Source organism: Heterodontus francisci, chromosome 3 (assembly GCF_036365525.1).
Source record: "Heterodontus francisci isolate sHetFra1 chromosome 3, sHetFra1.hap1, whole genome shotgun sequence".
NCBI classification, from domain to species: Eukaryota; Metazoa; Chordata; class Chondrichthyes; order Heterodontiformes; family Heterodontidae; genus Heterodontus; species Heterodontus francisci.
Window position 1 is genome coordinate 112,689,416 of NC_090373.1, and position 16,713 is coordinate 112,706,128.

Consider the following 16,713-nt stretch of genomic DNA (forward strand, 5'->3'; position numbering starts at 1 on the left):
TCACCTTGTTTTCAAATCCCTCCATGACCTCTCCCCTCCCTATCTCTTCAATCTCTTCCAGCTCCACAACCCTCCGAGATATCTGCACTTCTCTAACTCTGGCTTCTTGAACACCCCCAATTTTAATTGCTCCATCATTGGTGTCCTTGCCTTCAGTTGTCTAGGCCCTAAGCTCTGGAATACCCTCCCTACACCTCCCCGGCTCTCCACCTTTCTTTCCTACTTTAAGACACTCCTTAAAACCTACACCTTTGACCAAGCTTTTGGCCATCTGATCTAATATGCCTTATGTAGCTGAATCTCAAATTTTGCTTTATAATGTTCCTGTGTAGCACCTTGGGATGTTTTAATATGTTGAAGACACTATATAAATACAAGTTGTTGATGAAGTAGTTTCTAGTTAATAGGTTGAGCGACTTTCAATACCTACTGGTCTAGTTTGGGTACAGAATTGATTTTCAAGTGAAAAGATAAGAAAGAATTTGGATAATAGAGCAACATTCCTTGATAATTCTGTCATTCAGAGATATCAAAGTATGTTTTCAAAAGAACAGAACAGAAATTGCTGGAGATGTACAGCAGGTCTAAGTGCATCTGTAAAGATTTTTTTGCCTTCATTTCAGATTTCTACCGTTGGATTTTTTCCCCTTTTTATTTGTACTTGGTTTTGGAATGGGTATTTTAGGTGGGTCATTTGGAAGTAACCACAGAAACTGGTTCAAATGCAGATCACAGTGTATCAGTTATCAAGAAGTCTAATATAAATGACAATGCTGTGTTGGTAAAATTAAAGGGCTACTTTCTTACCTGCCATTTGAAGAACATCATTTTCAGCATTTGGGAATGGAGTCACACTGTTAGCTAAGTTGTGTTGGCTTGCTGGTACAGATGTATATGGTTGCTCTGTCAAAGATTCATTTTTTACCATGGCATCATTAGAAAGCAATGTGCTTTTATTACGGTTTGCAAGAAAACAGGAGCTTGGGGATGCTGTGAATGTTGCTTTACTCGCATCTGTAAAGGTAAAAAGAAAAACACAATAATACCATGAAATAGGAGCGACCACTTAATCATACTGCAGAGTTGCCATCAAGAAAATTGTTTACTTATGTCAGTTATAGAAAAGAGAAAACAAAGAAAATATCATGAATTAGAACAAAAATAATGAGAAGTGTTTAGATCATTCCAGAAAGTTTCTAGATAAAATTTAGAACCTAGTTAACTGTAAGACTGAGTTTTCTTACTATGCATGACACCACAATTACAGTACAGTATATCTTATTTTTACATTGGATACAAGGTAATTTTACTATAATTGTATTTCATCCAAAAATCTAACTGCTTTCGGGTTATCCCCTGCAAAAGCACTGCCCACCCACCATACTGGAAGTGGGTTTCCATTGTATAGCTAATGAGGAATTTCTGAGAATTGTGAAAACAACTTCAGAAAGGCATTACTTGGAGGACAGGTATGGGTAAATATGTTGATGTATTCAGGGTTTGCTATCTACAGTGCAGTTCTGTACCTGAAACTGATGGAACCACAGTTCAGTCAGGTGTGATGTGTGCTCATGCTGTGGTGAAGAGGATAGCTGCAATGTAGTCATATTATATATGGGGAGTTATGTTGCTTACCATTCTGCTCATGAGAAGTTCCTGATCCTGCTGGGATCTTGGAAGGGCCAAAACCTATTCTTATTAATTTCTTGATAATCAACTCATTAATATCCTGCTAGGGATAAGCCAGGCCACTCTGCAGTCAAGATAGCTTCAAAAAGATATTCCAACAGATTGGAATGGAATCAACCCTGCATGGCAGACTCACTAACCTGAATTCCGAACCAGGTAGATACTTAAGCAAAGTACTTCTGACTTAGCAGTCAACCTGGCTCTGTAAGGAAACCTAAAAGGGATGACCTGTGAGTGAAGCCAGCATTCTTCCTATATGGCAATAGCTAACTCTGCAAGCTAATGCCCTAATTTGTAAGGTGATTTTGGCTGGAGAAGCAGAAGGAAAGTTATTAGTGCATTGTGCTGATAAGATGTGTGGTTTTAGCTGGTCAACTCTAGTAGCATTCCTTCACACAACTAAACTGTGGGTTTGGCTCAGTAATAGCTCTCGCAACTCTGCACCAGAAGTTTGTAGGATAAATGTCCAGTATGGACTTGGGCAAATAATCTAGGTTGACACATCAGTTTGGTACCAAAGCTGTGCTTAATTGCCAATGGCGGAGCCTTTTGGATAAGACCATAAACTGAGGCCCTGTATTCCTGCTCAGATAATGCAAAATGTTCCATATCACTATTTAAATAAGAGCAGAGAGTTCTTCTGCTGCCTAATAACATTTCTTCTACCAATACCTTCAAAATTCCCTAGATTCGGAGAAGGTTCCTTTAGATTGGAAAATAGCGAATGTAACTCCCTTATTCAAAAAGGGAGGGAGACAGAAAGCAGGAAACTACAGGCCAGTTAGCTTAACATCTGTCTGAGGGAAAATGTTAGAAGCTATTATTCAAGACATTATAGCAGGGCATTTAGAAAAATTCAAGGTAATCAGGCAGAGTCAAAATGGTTTTGCGAAAGGGAAATCATGTTTAACCAAATTATTGGAGTTCTTTGAGGGAGTTACATGTGCTGCGGATATATTGTACTTAGATTTCCAGAAGGCATTTAATATGGTGCTACATCAAAGGTTATTTAAAAAAATAAAAGCTCATGGTGTAGGGGGTAACATATTGGCATGGATAGAAGATTGGTTAACTAACAGGAAACCGAGTAGGCATAAATGGGTCATTTTCTGGTTGGCAAGATGTAATGAGTGGTGTGCCACAGGGCCTCAACTTTTTACAATTTATATAAATGACTTAGATGAAGGGACCGAAGGTATGGTTGTTAAATTTGCTGATGCCACAAAGATAGGTAGGAAAACAACTTGTGAAGAGGACATAAGGAGGCTACAAAGGGATATAGATAGGTTGTGAGTGGGCAAAGACCTGGCAAATGGAGTATAATGTGGAAAAGTGGAAAGAATAAAAAAGGAGCATATTATCTAAATGGTGAGAGATTGCCGAGCTCTGAGTTGCAGAGGGATCTGGGTGTTCTAGTGCTGAATCACGAAAGGTTACTATGCAGGTACAGCACATAATTAGGAAAGTTAATAGAATGTTATCGTTTATCGCGAGGGGAATTGAATGCAAAAGTAGGGAGGTTATGCTTCAGCTATACAGGGCATTGTTGAGACCACATCTGGAGTACTATATATAGTACTGGTCTCCTTATTTAAGGAAGGATGGAAATGCATTGGAAGCAGTACAGAGAAGGTTTACTAGACTAATACCTGGAATGGGTGGCCTGTCTTACAAGGAAAGATTGGACAGGCAAGGCATGTATCCGCTGGAATTTAGAAGAGTAAGAGGCGACTTGATTGAAACATATAAGATCCTGAGTGATCTTGACAGGGTGGATGTGGAAAGGATGTTTCCCCTTGTGGGAGGATCTCGAACTAGGTGTCACTGTTTAAAAATAAGGGGTCACCCATTTAAGACAGAGTTGAGGAGAATTTGTTTCTCTCTCAGAGGGTCGTGAGTCTTTGGAATTCTCTTCCTCAAAAGGCAGTGGAAGTAGAGTCTTTGAATATTTTTAAGGCAGAGGTAAATATTTTCTTGATAAGCAAGGGGCATGTGAAATGTGGAGTAATCAGTTCAGCCATGAACTTATTGAATGGCGGAGCAGGCACGAGGGGCCGAGTGGCCTACTCCTGCTCCTAATTCATATGTTCATATGCAAAAACTGCTTACCTGGTATTTCATTTACTTATTTGCTATTTGTTGGACCTTGTTGTTTACAAAGCGATCAACACATTTTCCAAAGAAAAGATGCCACACAAATTCTAAAATATCATCAGGACATCTCAAAGCTCTTTACAACAGTTAATTTTGAGGTTATGTTATGTAGGTAAACACACCAATTTGCAGACAGCAAAGTCCCAGAAACAGAGAATGAATGAATAACCAAATAATTGGTATAGGAAGGAATATTGACCAGGACATTGGGCCAACCCTTTCCTCTGGTTAGAATAATTAGGTCTGTTACATTCACCTGAGCAAACAGTCATTGATTTAAAGTCTCATCTGAAATTTGGCACCTCTGAGAATACAGCTATCAGTCTTGTAATGTAGTGTTGTGGTGACTTCACCTTTAAGAGACCAGGCTGCTGATGACATCATACATAAGGAGGAGACACCGTTTTTAGAGACATACTAAACACATGGCTTACAGACAGAGAACAGACATCACTGAGGAAAAGACCTGAACCTGAGATCATGCAATGTAGATAAGTAAGATAATAGATAGTGTTTTTGTTGAATCTGAATATAAAGCTTGTGATTATCATTTAAAATGAAGACTTAAGAACACAGCACAATGCTACATTTTCTGGCGAGGCTAAAAAAAAAACACAGACAACTCAGGACCATACAGAAGACTTGCATGGAGGATTCCAGATTTTTAAAAAAGAAATCACCATGTCTGCTCATCAATTGCCAGTCTTTCCAGCCTTTAAAGAGACAGCGAGCAGCTCAGGGGTACACTGGAACAAATGGCTAGCAAGATTCAAATGCCTAATGGTGGCACTCTATCAATACACTCCTACACTCTGCTGGGCCAAAAGTCAATGATATCTTTGATACATTCACAGACACTAGAACCGACAATTATGATGCAGAGAAGAATTTCCTAACAAGATGTTTTCAACCAAGGGCAAATCATCACTACGCAATTTATATCTTCAGGCAAGCAAAACTGAGCACTGCATGATGAGACTCAGAAGTCTCAGCCAGAATTGCAACTTTACAGATGTGGAGAAAGAAATTATTTCCCAGATTATTAAGACCTGCTACTCACCAAGACTAAGAAGGCAAGCTGAAATAAAAACAGCAAGTGCTGGAAATACTCAGCATGTCAGGCAGCATCTGTGGAGAGAGAAGCAGAGTTAACTTTTCAGGTCGATCGCCATTCATCAGAATGGTTGAAAGGTCACAGACCTGCAACGTTAACTCTGCTTCTCTCTCCACAGATGCTGCCTGACATGCTGAGTATTTCCAGCACTTGCTGTTTTTATTTCAGCTTGCCTTCTTAGTCTTGGTGAGTAGCAGGTCTTAATAATCTGGGAAATAATTTCTTTCTCCACATCTGTAAAGTTGCAATTCTGGCTGAGACTTCTGAGTCTCATCATGCAGTGCTCAAGGGTCTCTCACTTATCTTGTTTTGCTTGCCTGAAGATATAAATTGCGTAGTGAGGATTTGCCCTTGGTTGAAAACATCTTGTTAGGAAATTCTTCTCTGCATCATAATTGTCGGTTCTAGTGTCTGTGAATGTATCAAAGATATCATTGACTTTTCAGGTCGATCGCCATTCATCAGAATGGTTGAAAGGTCACAGACCTGCAACGTTAACTCTGCTTCTCTGTCCACAGATGCTGCCTGACTTAAGTATTTCCAGCACTTTCTGTTCTTATTTTAGATTTCTAGCATCTGCAGTATTTTGCTTTTATGTAAGATGGCAAGTTCTGAGAGAGAGTGAATTGTTAAACTTGCAAAGATTACTCAATATTGGCAGAATGCTAGAAGCCAGCAAAAAACAAGCCAAAGTCTTAAAAGGGAAAGAGGCAAATTACATAAGACAGGAATCTCCTGAGGCCAGGTCAAGATCAACACCAGACTCTGTAAATGCCACAAGAAGGTTTCACCAGAGAAACATACCAAACACAAGAACACAGAGGAAACCCAGAGAAAGGTCCAAGGCATACCAAGGAAGACCAAGACAAAGGTCACAATCACTGCACGTTGGAACATGTTATCATTGTGGTGGTGCATATTCTCACTACAAAATTTGTCCTACGAGAGGAAAGTATAAAGCCTGCTGAAAAATAGAACATTTCACAAGAGTATGCCACTGAAGCCTGTAGAAGACATTAATAGCATTGAATGTCAGAAGATTACATCTTCGCAGCACAAGAGAAGATTTTTGTTGCTCACAGTCACAAGTACTGATGCCTGCCCATGTGTGATCTGTTCATAGACAATGCAACAATGCAACAATCTCTGCAATAATTGACTTAGGAGCATCAGTCAACATAACGGATGCCCCGACATTCCATGCATTAGAGAAAATGGAAACGGCAATTGAACAAGCCAATATCTAAAATCTTCTCCTATGGATCAGGTATCCTTCTACCGGTCCCAGGGATGATACAAATTACTCTCAAATCCTCCCATGGGTCCACATGTCAGACTGAGTTCCATGTTGTAGACTCAAGAAAGGGAAATCTGCTAAGTTTCAGAACTGCCAGCGAATTGAAGTTGATCACAATCAACAGCAGCAGAGGACAGAACTACCTGATGAAAGAAGACACGAGGAAGAATCCACTGCCACAATTCATGCTTACCCAACCCTACACGCACTCAAAAAGCTTGAGGGATAGAGACCACTCAAAAATAGAGAATAAAGATGCATGCAGACCCACAAAAGCATGCAAAAGATAGCAAGATAAAAAGGAAGAGACAAAGTCTTGGTTCGGCAAGAGAAAACATCAAAAATTGGCTCACTATTTGACCCAAGAGTGCTTACTGTAGTTCAGAGAAAAGAAACGTGATCATAGCAAAGATAGAAAACTACATTGTGAAGAGAAATGTAACCTTCTTCAAAAGAGTCGAAGTTATAACAATTCCAGAAGAAAGGGACGAAGATGACTTCACACCTGCGACAACTCAAGAAGCGGTTCAGCCAAATCAACCACAGCCGAGATTGATACTGCAAGACCCACAGAGAAGATCATCGAGACATCATCGATAACCTGTCCGATTTAAAGACTATGTCATGTATCACAGAACAAACACAGCAGCGAGTAAAAGACCTGGACCTGAGATCATGCAATGTAGATCAGTAAGATAATAAATAGTGTTTGTGTTGAATTTGCATATAAAGCCTGCAGTTATTATTTAATGAAGACTCAAGAACACAGCACAACACTGAAAGTTTAGATGATATTTCTCACAACTTTAGACAAATCGGGTCATACCTCTTTTAACCATTCGCGATGTAGATGTAGGAGAGGCCCCACCTATAAAACACTCGAATTGACTCAGCCACAATAAATTGGCTCAAGTCCCTAAAGAAATCCAATAATTGAGCCCAGTCAAAGCAGCTGGAATTCACATATTAGTCCCCAACTTAAACACTATTTACAAAGAAACTGTGAAAGACTAATGACAGTAAACCTGAAGAATGCATGTGATGAATGCATGTAGATCTTACTTTCCTGTCTTTCTCAAAAAAGAAGAAATACCAAGAAATTTCATTTATTTTCCTTTTTGCGGGGAGGTGTCACACTCATGCAAGGAACAGTTATGAACTAAAGCAATTATGAACTGTAAAAATGAACTGATGAACTAACCTCCAAAAATGGACACATTTTTACTGCAGACAAGACTGACTAAGGGGTCAGGTGACCTCTCCTGTGCTGCAAATATACATAGTGACTGTTGGAGACTAAACCTATTATCACATTTGGACTAGTCCGAGGGAAGGCAGATTAAAATTTTAAATAGCCCATTTAATCCAAAATGGCTCCGAGCTTTAAGAATTTAAGGTCGATAGGTAAATTGGCCATTATAAATTGCCCCTAGTATAGGTAGGTGGTAGGGAAATATAGGGACAGGTGGGGATGTGGTAGGAATATGGAATTAGTGTAGGATTAGTATAAATGGGTGGTTGATGGTCGGAACAGACTCGGTGGGCCAAAGGGCCTGTTTCAGTGCTGTATCTCTAAATAAATAAATAAATAAATAAAATAAATGAATTGGGTTGACAAAGGGTTTCACAGACAGAAAGACTCCAGATTCAAAGCCAAAATAATAGGTGGGACATAACACCACTTTATCAAGATAAGCAACATTCAAACCCCATTGTGTAACAATGACCACATGCTCAAAGACATTGTATGAACACATCAGGGGAGAGCAACTATGGTCACCTGACTGACACCAAGCCTGATTAGGTTTCTTCTTTAAAAAAAAAACTCTCTAAAAGACAGAACCAGAAAGTCAGCCAGCAAGGAAGCAAGAAATCTATTCCAGCCAAGAACAACCTGCCTGTACGATCTTTAAACCACAGAAGCAGAAACTGAAAGGTGACCTTGAAAACTCTCCACCTGAGAAATCATAACAGGATTCTCACCACTGACTTTGACTGATTCTTAACAAGAGGAGCCTACAATACTTCAGCGAACCAAGAAAAGGAACACCGGGCCTATACCACCGTTAAAATAAAATTCCTCCCGGAAAACCAAGATGGCTTCAAAGTGAACTCTTTTTACAACTAATCGGACTTAATTGCATGCAATCCTCTAATCTCTACTTCTTGTGTGTGCATGCATGTATGAGTGGCTGAAGTTGCAAATATTTTCAGGTACTGTTTAATAAATAATTCATCTGTATTTTAATCCTATGAGAAGACCCGTTGTTTGTCTGTTTATTTGACCACTAAAACACTCAGAGACTAAAACAATATTTTTAAAAACACTGTCTATGGTCAGTTGAGAGTTAAAAAGTGGAAGTTATCCACACCATCTCCTCCCTGTCCATAACACCCAGAACAGGCACAATGTAAAATCCAGGGCAGATTGCTGTGCAAGTATGAAATTCCAGACGTTCTGCTCTCTGTGCACCATGCCAATGCTTGCCTTACAATTTTTGGTGCCTTGTAACAGCCACAAACTTAGACAGAGGGAGGTGTATTTGTCCCTTTCATAATCTCTATCACTTACGTTGCAATTTTTATTAATATAGGTTGGTAGATGCTCCAAAGTCAAAGCTTCTATTATTGCAATCCTCCTTTTACTTATACCAATTACCTTTTCATTTTGTTGCCTGATTCTGAATGCTATTTCTGAACATTATTTGCTCTCTTCTATTCAACTTGTCATAAGTTTAAAAAGAAACAAGTCAGGATTCTTCCTGTCATAAAGTTTTATGACATTGGGCAGCAAGGAACTAGAATTTAGGAATTTCTGTAAAGGTTTGGAGCATATATATTTGGGTGCCCATTTTGCTAAAGCATTATCAGTTTCTGATTTTATATTTGTATTTGTGATCTGAGAAACAGAATATTAATTTTATCAAAGAAAAGCTGGGTCTGGCAACCATGCAGAAAATGCGGAACATTCCTCCTGCATTCCTATCCTCCTGGAAGCATCAGGCAAGAAAACAGTCAACAATTTATTAGGGGAAAGCTGCACAATTTCACAATTTACTGTGGTTGATATAAATCTAAGAAATGAATATCTAATAAAAATAAAATCCAAAACCTGTCTGATTTATTTTTGTACGGTTACTTTTTTTTTTTGCAGGACTACTTTGCATATTTTTTCCCCAAATAAACATCCTCAGCAAGGTCTCTTAATATTACAGTGATCACAGATGAAGTCTAGAATGAGTATTCTGCAGCAACTGTAAAAAGGATGTTCTGATTCATTGCTCCTCAAGATGTTAGACTACAACTGGAGTATGAGCAGCATGGAAATAAAAACTAATCACCTTGCTTTCAATAGCTATTGGTACTACCTTTTCACTTCTGGGACTGCTTTTGAATTCAGCCCAGAAAAGAAACAGGATGAAGTTTTGATTACGTATTTCAAGTTTTTTTTTCTTTACTTCTTACTCTAGATTTGAATTTTTAACATTTTCATTAATAATAAAGTATGAATGTAATAGAACATTAATCAATTACTACTCTAGTTTAAATCAGGAGTTGTTCGACTTACTCGCTCAAGGAGTACTTGAGGTGAATAGAAAAGATGTATTTAAGTGAAAGCTAGATAAATACATAAAAGGAGAAAGAAATAGTAGATTATGCTGATAGGGTTAAATAAAAAGGAGTGGAAGGAGGCTTGTGTGGTGTATAAATACAGGCATTGACTTGAATTTCCTGTTTCTGTGTTGTTTCTTCTTCCTCTTTGGCCTCCTTGTCTCGAGAGACAATGGGTAAGCACCTAGTGGTGGTCAGTAGTTTGTGGAGCAGCGCCGGGAGTGGCTATAAAGGCTAATTCTGGAGTGACAGATAAAATTGGTTTTCAGGGCTGTTACACAGTTGGCTCTCTCCTCATACTTCTGTCTCTTTTCCTGCCAACTGCTAAATCTCTCTTTAGCCCCACCTTTATAGCTGTCTGCTAGCTCTGGAGATCACTGGCAACTGACTCCCACGACTTGTGGTCAATGTCGCAGGACTTCATGTCGCGTTTGCAGATGTCTTTAAAGCGGAGACAGGGACGGCCAATGGGTCTGATATCAGTGACGAGCTCGCTGTACAAAGTGTCCTTGGGGATTCTGTCATCTTCAATGGCTCACATGGCCAAGGCATCTCAAGCGCCGCTGGCTCAGTAGGGCGTATATGCTGGGGATGTTGGCTGCCTCAAGGACTCCTGCATTGGAGATACGGTCCTGCCACCTGATGCCAAGGATTCTCCGGAGACAGCGAAGATGGAATGAATTGAGACGTCGCACTTGGCTGACATATGTTGTCCAGGCCTCGCTGCCATAGAGCAAGATACTGAGGACACAGGCTTGAAACACTCGGACTTTTGTGTTCTGTGTCAGTGCGCCATTTTCCCACCCTCTTGGCCAGTCTGGACATAGCAGCAGATGCCTTTTCCATGCGCTTGTTGATTTCTGCATCAAGAGACAGGTTACTGGTGATAGTTGAGCCTAGGTAGGTGAACGCTTGAACCACTTCCAGAGCATGGTCACCGATATTGATGGATGGAGCATTTCTGACGTCCTGTCCCATGATGTTCGCTTTCTTGAGGCTGATGGTTAGGCCAAATTCGTTGCAGGCAGCCGCAATCCTGTTGATGAGTCTCTGCAGACATTCTTCTGTGTGGGATGTTAATGCAGCATCGTCAGCAAAGAGGAGTTCCCTGATGAGGACTTTCTGTACTGCTCTGTACATTCTGTGTAATAGCACCTTTAACATAACAAAATTTCTCAAGACACTTCAGTGGAGTGAAATTAGACAAAAAGTCTAAATAAGGGAAAATACTGTGGGTGCAAACTAATAATGTGGGGCCAAAAATTGGATTGTTCCTGTTTTTGAGTGTGGGTGTGTCATAATTTGCAATTAGCCCATGTCTATTTTTTTTTATTCATTCACGGGATGTGGGCGTCACTGGCCATGCCAGCATATATTGCCCATCCCTAATTGCCCTTCAGAAGGTGGTGGTGAGCTGCTTTCTTGAACCACTGCAGTCCATGTGGGTTAGGTACACCCACAGTGCTGTTAGGAAGGGAGTTCCAGGATTTTGACCCAGTGACAGTGAAGGAACGGCAATATAGTTCCAAGTCAGGATGGTGTGTGACTTGGAGGGGAACTTGCATTTGCTGCCCTAGTCCTTGTAGTTGTTAGAGGTTGCGGGTTTGGAAGGTGCTGTCTAAGGAGCCTTGGTGCATTGCTGCAGTGCATCTTGTAGATGGTACACACTGCTGCCACTGTGCGTCGGTGGTGGAGGGAGTGAATGTTTGTAGATGGGGTGCCATTCAAGCGGGCTGCTTTGCCCTGGATGGTGTCGAGTTTCTTGAGTGTTGTTGGAGCTGCACCCATCCAGGCAAGTGGAGAGTATTCCATCACACTCGTGACTTGTGCCTTGAAGATGGTGGACAGGCTTTGGAGAGTCAGGAGATGAGTTACTTGCCGCAGGATTCCTAGCCTCTGACCTGCTCTTGTAGCCACGGTATTTAAATGGCTACTCCAGTTCAGTTTCTGGTCAATGGTAGCCCCTAGGATGTTGATAGTGGGGGATTCAGTGATGGTAATGCCATTGAATGTCAAGGGGAGATGGTTAGATTCTCTCTTGTTGGAGATGGTCATTGCCTGGCACTTGTGTGGTGCGAATGTTACTTGCCACATATCAGCCCAAGCCCAGATATTGTCCAGGTCTTGCTGCATTTCTACACGGACTGCTTCAGTATCTGAGGAGTTGCGAATGGTGCTGAACATCCCCACTTCTGACCTTATGATTAAAGGAAGGTCATTGATGAAGCAGCTGAAGATGGTTGGGCCCAGGACACTACCCTGAGGAACTCCTGCAGTGATGTCCTGGAGCTCCGATGATTGACCTCCGACACCCACAACCATCTTCTTTTGTGCTCGGCATGACTCCAACCAGCGGAGTGTTTTCCCCCCGATTCCCATTGACATCAGTTTTGCTAGGGGTCCTTGATGCCATACTCAGTCAAATGCTGCCTTGATGTCAAGAGCAGTCACTCTCACCTCACCCCTTGAGTTCAGCTCTTTTGTCCATGTTTGAACCAAGGATGTATTGAGGTCAGGAGCTGAATGGCTCTGGCTGAACCCAAACTGAGCGTAACTGAGCGGTTATTGCTAAGCAAGTGCCGCTTGATGGCACTGTTGATGACACCTTCCATCACTTTACTGATGATTGAGAGTAGGCTGATGGGGCGGTAATTGGCAGGGTTGGATTTGTCCTGCTTTTTGTGTACAGGACATACCTTGGCAATTTTCCACATTGCAGGGTAGATGCCAGTGTTGTAGCTGTACTGGAACAGCTTGGCTAGGGGCGCAGCAAGTTCTGGAGCACAGGTCTTCAGTACTATTGCTGGAATATTGTCAGGACCCATACCCTTTGCAGTATCCAGTGCCTTCAGTCGTTCCTTGATATCACGCAGAGTGAATCGAATTGGCTGTTGAGGCAGGCAACATGCAAACTTTATGCTGCCTCCTCATTTGAATGATTGTCGCATTCACATGCAACCCACACTGCTGGCTGGCTGGACACTCATTAGGGGGCACAGCAGCATCCATGGCTAGTACATGTTTCAGCTAACCTGCAACTCTTAAAGGCAGCCTGCTCCTCTAAAAGGGGAGCTGCACTCATTACACAGAAGCTACTGCTGACTACTTGTACTGCAAGTGACTGTAAGGAGAAGGACACTAAATGGAACAATATCCAAGAGAAATCACTCCCAGGTTCTCAGATGGGAGCTGGAGACCTTCGTCCAGGAGGTCAAAGGGCGCAGGAGAGGCATGTTTCTGCAGAGGCCCTCAAGGAACACTCTCAGAAGATAATGTAAGCAGATGGCAGGGAGGTCAATTCCCAGAGTCTGGGCCCAAGGACCTGGCAGAGTGCTGCAAGAAGTTCAATGACCTTATGGGTGGTCGAGCTCAGAGAATGCACCTTCACTGGACATATCCTGGCCACCACACCATGTGGTTCAATGCACCACACTCCCATCACTCACCTATAAGCAGTCCCTAGCAGTAAGAACTCAGATTTAATATTTAGCTGCTCCACCTCACCATCACCCACCCACCAATGATGCAAGACCCACACCAACCTCACACAAACGTCACATGCTTCCAGCTATTCAGTTATGGCAGGCACATCACATTGAAACACACTCATTGACATTCTTCCCTCACTCTTGCAGGTCAACGTGGCCCATAACCGTGTGATGAAATATAGGTACAATAGGCTGAATTAGGTAGAATTTAGATATAATTAATACAATATACCTTTTAGAATTAAAGATTGAATAAATGGTCAGTTTTCAAGACTCACTGAAATTCCCTTTAAGGACAGAGTTAAAAAATCCATTCCAAGGTTTCTGCTACATTGAAAACATACTGAGAAAGGCTATACATGCTCTGTACTGACAACTATAATCCTAATTAGTTGATAATGTTAATGATGTAGACAGACTGACTCAAAGAGATGGTACAAGGTACCATCAAAGAACAATCACAGATGATCAATCATAAAATGAAATGCTACCTACAAAAAACAGATGCCACATAAACCCAATTTAACCCAAAAAGGAAAAACCTACTGCACAAATTTAATTTAATTAAAAATCGATTAAGTATAAAACACATTTATAAAGTTAACTCTTAGTGTTACTATAAAACACTACAAACATTTTCACCAGATAAAAGTTCACAACTTCATGAGAAGGGAATTCTCAGCAGATAATTAATTGGGAATAAGTAGCTAATAATATTATCATAATTGGGAATAAGTAATGATATTACCATATATGGATAACGAAAGTAGGAAAAACATGCACAGAAAGCCAACACCTCCAATCCAAAAGATGAGTCAATAGATTAGAAACAATATAAATGTGAGAGTTTTGAATGAGAAAATCAGGAATATTGAAATTCCTCACCAATACTTCTCAACCTATGGTAAGAACGGCTGACTGCACGATAGGAGAATTCTGCTCTTAACTGAGTGTTTTGTCTTGTTAGGCAAGAAGCTTAGCTGAGGAATTTAAGTTAACAGTTTACTTTGAATTTTGATGTATATTCTAAAATATTTTGCTGTAACATTGTCAAGGTTGAACTTTTGGATTCTATTTTAGAAATAAGATTATGTATTACATCTCTTAGTAATCTTTGATATTGTAGTATACTTATCCACTTGAAAGTGTATTGCATGTTAAATTCTTTAATAAATATATAAAAGTTAATAAATCTTCTCATGTAGCATTCTGTATACAAGAACCCCCTCTCTGTGTCTCTTTAAGTGGAAAGATACGTATTGAAGAGAGTTTTCTAGACCCTTATAATATCGGGGATATTTATGACAGCTATAATTATTTTAAAATAGGCTATCCGAAAGATGGTAATATTCTCTGTTAGTTTTTTTTCTCTGAGGGAAAACTAGTTCAATTCTTTGGATCCAAATATGTGCCTATAAGAGTTTGCTTGGTTTGAACTTAATTAAAAGGAGATTCATAGGGATGCATTCCTAATTTGGTTTGGTCCCTATAAGGGGTTAAAGTCATAAATCACTTCAACTGCAGGAAGCAGGATGGAACTGGAGGGGGGACAGGCATGCCTGCATTACCTAAGCCTGTTGGAGGAGACTATTGTCAGCATCATGGGGCTGGCTATGACAGAGGCTATTGCATTTGGCACTGCTGGATACACTCCAGATGACAGTATATTCCTGTGTTATGGCCCTTCACAACTCCCACTTCACCATCATCCTGCCATATGGCACGAAGTGCAAGCTGAAGATGGTGTGAACATGAACCTCTTGCTTTCCACCCCAGCCTGCTTGCTTCACCCCAACCCTTCCCTTCTGATTTTATGATTTCAGATACCCAAGATCAGCCTCATGAAGAAGGACAGACCTCTGAAGAAGAGGCAACGCCACTTGATCTGACAATCACAGCCACCAACTCAGATACTGGCACAGTGGGTAGCTTAGAAGGTGCCATAGAGTCAGTATCTGCAAGTGGTGAGTCACTGGGAAAGAATGGGCTCTGCCAGGCCAGGGCTATAGTTCCTTTGCCAGTTTCCTGGAGGGCGAGTCGCAAATCAGCTCTGCTGCAGAGGACTCAGATGGGGCAACATACGGGGGAAAGCTGATGAGCATGGAAACCACGATACTTGGTACATTGGCAGGCCTGTCAGACAGCCTGCTGTCACTGTCAAGTGGCATGGAGTAGGCCAACTCCAACATGACGCAAGGCCACTCGCAGAGCTTGGTGGGCAACTCCATGACAGCGCTTGCAGACCCAACTGTGATGCAGCATTTGGTGGCCGCAGTCTCTTCTTCCACTGCAGCAAAGGCTGTACTCACCCAACATCACAGTGCTGCAGTGAAAGCTCAAATGGAGACCATGGGATCCATGCTTGCTGCCACACAGGCTCAGACTGCTCATATCATGGCTGCAGATCTCAGTGAGGCTTGTAGTCTCATAAAGCAGTCCAGCTCTTTGCTCTCCATTGGATTAGTGCCCTGGAGGATTGTCAATGGCTCCATCGAGCACAAACCTGTCCCCTCTCGTGCTCCCACCACTGTCACTCTGCCAGTGCCCTTGCTGTTTTCAGTCAGCCAGCCAAGACATCCCAGAATCCTGCTGTCCATGCCAAGGTGGTGCAGTCCGAAGCTGAAACCTCTGGGCCCAGAGCTGCTCAGGGTCATCCTGAAAGGCCACCTGCAGTCTCCCCAACTGAAAGCCACTGGGGTAGCACTGCATAGGAGCACTAGGCCAGACAAAGACACCTACAAGAAGTGCACTCCCTTGATGCCTAAGAGTGAATAGTTCAGTTTTGTCTGTATTAGTGGATGTGTTGTTGAATTAAGTGGTTTTGTTGGTGGCTTGTATTGCAGGATTTTGGCCAAGAGGACACTATGATGGGACATTGCAGATGGATGGGAAGATGGGGAATAGTAGGGCAATGGTAGTGAAGGGATGACATCCTAAGGGAAGTAGAGTTTCAGTAGGCATCGCAGACAGCCCATCCGATGTGAACGGGTCCCAGATGTCTCCTCTTCCTTACGAGGTGGCCTCCATCTGCCTGGTGGCAATGGCTGTGCCCTCAATAGTGACCTTGTGGAGGATGCAGTAGACCATCAAAAATCCAATGAGTCTTGTAGGGCTCCACCTGACTGGTTCAGGCAGCAGAACCATCACGAGAACACTGATGGTTTGCTCCACAATGTTCCTAGTGGCAGCATAGCTTTCATTGTAGGTGCAATGTCCTCAAATGGTCCATTGGCAGAGGGGAGTCATGAGCTATGTGTACAGGGGTTATCCCTGGTCTGCAAGCAGCCAGTCTCTGGTTCATTGTGGTGGCTCTAAGATAAGTGGAAATGGAAGACTGGTTAGGATGAAGGCATCACGGC

General features: G+C 41.7%; 1 protein-coding gene across 1 annotated transcript in view; it reads right to left on the reverse strand.

Annotated features, from left to right (window-relative positions):
* Positions 1-16,713, reverse strand: part of rfx6 (regulatory factor X, 6) — a 101,277-nt gene that overhangs the window by 35,997 nt on the left and 48,567 nt on the right. Inside the window, exon 16 of the mRNA XM_068018374.1 lies at positions 808-1,014. Within this exon, the coding sequence (XP_067874475.1) occupies positions 808-1,014 (207 nt within the window). The remainder of the gene's footprint in view (positions 1-807; positions 1,015-16,713) is intronic.